Raw genomic sequence first — 4,420 nt, forward strand, 5'->3', positions numbered from 1 at the left:
AAGAAAAAGTGCATTTATTCCTCAAATAGCTTTATTTACTTAAAACCAACCAATCTTGTTCAGTACACAAATTCAACTAATACAATCACGTAATATTTACAGCCAAACTCAACAATCAAAACGTACTAATTTCTACAGCCAATGAACATCTGTAGAATTTATGTGATCTGCAACTAGCAAGAAGTACACGCCCCTTTCAAAAAGTTTGAACTGAGTGAGAAGAAAGAAGAAGCGAGAAGAAGCAGGTCGCCGGCGTCGCCACATAGCCTCGGATAAAGCTGCGTTTTATAACTTCAAGGTAAGAATTAAATTAGCTTTAAGCTTTGCATTTGATTGAGGTTCAGTTCCGCAAGTGTTTTTAGGATTGTTTTTTCTTAAAACAGCGGTGGCATGTTCTAGCAATTTAGAAGAAAAATCAAAGCGAGCCGCCGCCGCCGCCGCCGCCGACACAACCCGCCCGGGGAAGGCCGTCGGTCGGCGGGGGCGGGCGTCACGGGCCGGCCGTGACTCTGGACGCGCGCCGGGCCCTACTCGCGGATCTCCTCAGCTACGGTACTCGCCGCTCCCCTCGGGGGGACGGCCGCCCCGGCGGGCTGCCTCGGCTGGCGCCTAGCTGACTTAGAACTGGTGCGGACCAGGGGAATCCGACTGTTTAATTAAAACAGAGCATCGCGAGTGTCGTCTAAATGCCATTGTTTTGCTGTGGGTGTTATGTAACTGTGACTTATAATGTCACGCAGCGTGGGTGTGTTTTTCGTGTCTTAAAAACGATTTCTTCGTGGAATGTAATGGTCTGTGAGTTTAACCAAAGATTTGGGAAGTGTATGCTATACTGTTGTGTGTGGAAGACTGGACACGCACATGTTTCACCTGTAACAATACTTCCTTGTCTAACCCGCGCTTTGCACGTAATGTCAGCATCCCATAATAATCACACAACCACTGTAACACAGTGTGACCCACGTTATTAGAACAATACATTTAAGCAGGGGTAAAAGTGAGCGTCTGTAGTGCTTGTATTGTATGATGTCATTTTAAAACATGTGTTTATGTTCATATTTCTGATAATTGTAAAAGCATTTAACCCATTCAGAACGGGTACACATTATTGTGTATCATTATGTTATGCTTTAACTATTGTAAAATAGCAGATATACAATCTCACAGTGCGGCACCGAGTGCCACGCTGCGAGCTTGTAGATCTGCTATTTTTGAAAAATTGTAAAAAATTGAATTTTGACCCGATTCCATAAGTGTCTTTTGAATCCTTCTAAGGTTTTTTGAAAAACCTATGTTTCTATGTCAGCAATCTGGCCAGCCATCGTCAAAGAAAAGGTCCTTTTCACTTAAATGGAGCTCAGTTAGTCTGTTCTTGAGAGACTTAGTGGTGCTCAAACCTTTTCATTTGAAGCCTGCCTAGTTTAGTGCACCCTTTTCTCACCCTTGTGTTCAAAACTCTTTGCCCAAATGTCATGAGGTTTAACCAAGTATGTATGATTTTACTGTGTTCTCCCAGATCGCTGACACCCAGCCAATCGCTCTCCCTGTGGTCCCCGCAGACACAGGACAGCACCCAAGCCAGTCGCTCTCCGCTCACCAGAGACAGGTAGAACAGAAGCCTAGCACACACTAACACAACCGTTTGACTTTAATGTAGGGCTGTCTCGGAATTACATCTGTTTGGCTTTTAGGCTTTGAAGTTGCACATAACCAAAGGGACTTTTTAGGGTTCATTTGGTTCCATTTGAACACTGTCAGAGTTACAGACTTGTATGGAACAATTAAGACCCCCCCAAAGGAACCCACAGAGTCCTCAGTGGGAATCCTCTTTGAGAACCACTTACTGTGTTCAAAACTCTTTGCCCAAAAGTCATGAGGTTTAACGAAGTATGTATGATTTTACTCTAATCACGCAGAGCGCTGACGCCCACCCTATCGGTCTCCCTGTGGTCCCTGCAGAGACGGGACACCACCCCACCCTATCGGTCTCCCTGTGGTCCCGGCAGAGACAGGACACCACCCAAGCCAGTCGCTCTCCCTGGTCAGTCACCAGAGACAGGTACTGTAGAACAGAAGCCTAGCACACACTAACACAACCGTTTGACTTTAATGTAGGGCTGTCACGAAATTACATCTGTTTGGCTTTTAGGCTTTGAAGTTGCACATAACCAAAGGGACCTTTTAGGGTTCATTTGGTTCCATTTGAACACTGTCAGAGTTACAGACTTGTATGGAACAATTAAGACCCCCCCAAAGGAACCCACAGAGTCCTCAGTGGGAATCCTCTTTGAGAACCACTTACTGTGTTCAAAACTCTTTGCCCAAATGTCATGAGGTTTAACGAAGTATGTATGATTTTACTCTTTTCTCCCAGATCGCTGACACCCACCCTATCGGTCTCCCTGTGGTCCCTGCAGAGACAGGACACCACCCCACCCAGTCGGTCTCCCTGTGGTCCCCAGAGACAGGACACCACCCCACCCAGTCGGTCTCCCTGTGGTCCCGGCAGAGACAGGACACCACCCCACCCAGTCGCTCTCTGTGGTCACCAGAGACAGGTAGAAGCCTAGCATACACCAACACAACCATTAAAGTAACGTAAAGCCAAAGTAAAGGCCTGTCAGTCAGAAATCCAATATTATACATATATCCAATATATCCCATTTTTACATTATTTTTTTCCCCTTACTTTTGAGGTCTGACTGACCAGCACACAACATCCTGACCATAAACTGGGCGTCATGCGAGCTTGTAGATCTGCTATTTTTCAATAGTTAACGCATTAAATAATTCTAAGCCTAAATGGGTTAAAGGAGTAGTTCACTCCCAAAATGACTTTTTTTCTATTGTTTACTGAGCCCATATGGTTAGGCTGAAGTGTCGCATGTAGCTCTTATTGGCTAACCATGATAGATCCAGACACCAGGCACAAGCCAACGCTCGCTCACCTCCCAGGCCTGGCTCTTGTCACTTTTTATTATTTAAAGACATTTGAAATAAGTGAAAATAGTCGCTCTACAATCTCACAACATGTCTCAAGATACATTGGGGCAACTTAACTCAAAACCAAAACCTCTAAACCTCTACCAAGTTTAAGTGTGCTTTAAATGCCATTACAGTGATAACTGATGACAAGTGCTCCTTTATATTAGCACATTCTCATTGTTGTCTCTATTTCACAGGTATTTGATGACAACGATGCTGTCGAGGTCCAGGAGGCCATCGCTATAATGGTTCTGAAAATCTTGTCAGCCGGGGCACCGATGGTCGAGACAAAGCCTTGGGCGGGTATCGGCATCGAGGGAACAGAGGTCCTCTTCGTCCCTGATGTGGCAAGCCCTGAGGGCTAGCCTCTTCTTTTAATACTTCACTTCAAGTGTCACAAGATTGTGCTTCTTCAATGTCATCTGTAATATTTGACTGATACTTGTGTACAATTACAGCACGGAAGTCAATTGAAGAATGTGCTGTGTGATTTCTAGACCTATGTGATGCAAAGGTTCCTTTAACATTTGTCTCATAATGACAGTCGAAGACACAGCGCACAGTTTCCTTTTTTTTCAAGATGAACTCCAAGATGTTGGATATAATCCTTCTCGTTGGAAAGAGTAGAACTGCAATATTCAAACTTGAAACAAATGCCTTTGGTAGTTGACTTGTTGAATGTTTCCTTGACAAGTGTGACTTGAGGGCACCACAGGTTTTGAAGGAGCAGGGGCAATCACAGTGTAAACAGTGAAGAACTTCACTGTGGCCGTGTCTTAATCTATACTGCTTCATAAGTTCCTTTGCTTCTGGCCCATCAAAAGAACATATAAACTAAAAATGTTACATTGAAGTGAAAATAGATGTTGAAATGTTGGAACTAGCCCTGAGGGCTAGCCTCCATGAAAAAATTAGGCCCTACTGACCTTTAGAACACTTAAATATATTTGGAACCAGCCCTGAGGGCTGGCCTAGTCCTTTAATTTGGGACTTAAATCATTCACCTTGGAGTCTTCTTTGCATCCAGCTCCAGAAATATCTTCTGGAAGACCTCGAATGTGAACTTCAACGGCTTCTGGTAACTGAGTTCCAACGAGTACATGAGGCCCATCAGGCATGTGCACACCGTAGTGCCAACATTTCAACATCTATTTTCACTTAAATGTACAATTTTTAGTTGTGTAATATGAAATGTATACAATTTTTTGTTGTGTAATATGAAATGAAGCGCTGCACTGTAGCTGTCCTGAAGATTCGATGAGGAATAAATGTTATTAAACCTGACTCATGCTGGTGGTGTTCATAGGACAATATAAGCATTTACACTATTTTCAGAAATGGCATATAATTACAATTTAAAAAATAAGTTATTCTTTAAAATGTATATTAATATTTATTAAATTAATGAATTGTATTATACTTGTAGATTTTACTG

The 4,420-nt window shown here is 43.3% G+C and overlaps 1 protein-coding gene across 1 annotated transcript; it reads left to right on the forward strand.

The window, feature by feature from the left end:
- Positions 1 to 2,351: 2,351 nt before the first annotated feature.
- LOC308297409 (uncharacterized protein) lies at positions 2,352 to 3,456 on the forward strand (the record flags this gene model as incomplete). The annotated part of the gene is made up of 2 exons (XM_080740819.1): positions 2,352 to 2,558; positions 3,183 to 3,456. 2 exons carry the CDS (start codon positions 2,352 to 2,354, stop codon positions 3,348 to 3,350), a joined length of 375 nt encoding a protein of 124 aa, XP_080596945.1. The 3' UTR covers positions 3,351 to 3,456.
- Between the last annotated feature and the right edge of the window lie 964 nt (positions 3,457 to 4,420).

Source organism: Nannobrachium achirus (genome assembly GCF_963921795.1).
Source record: "Nannobrachium achirus genome assembly, chromosome: 13".
NCBI lineage: Eukaryota > Metazoa > Chordata > Actinopteri > Myctophiformes > Myctophidae > Nannobrachium > Nannobrachium achirus.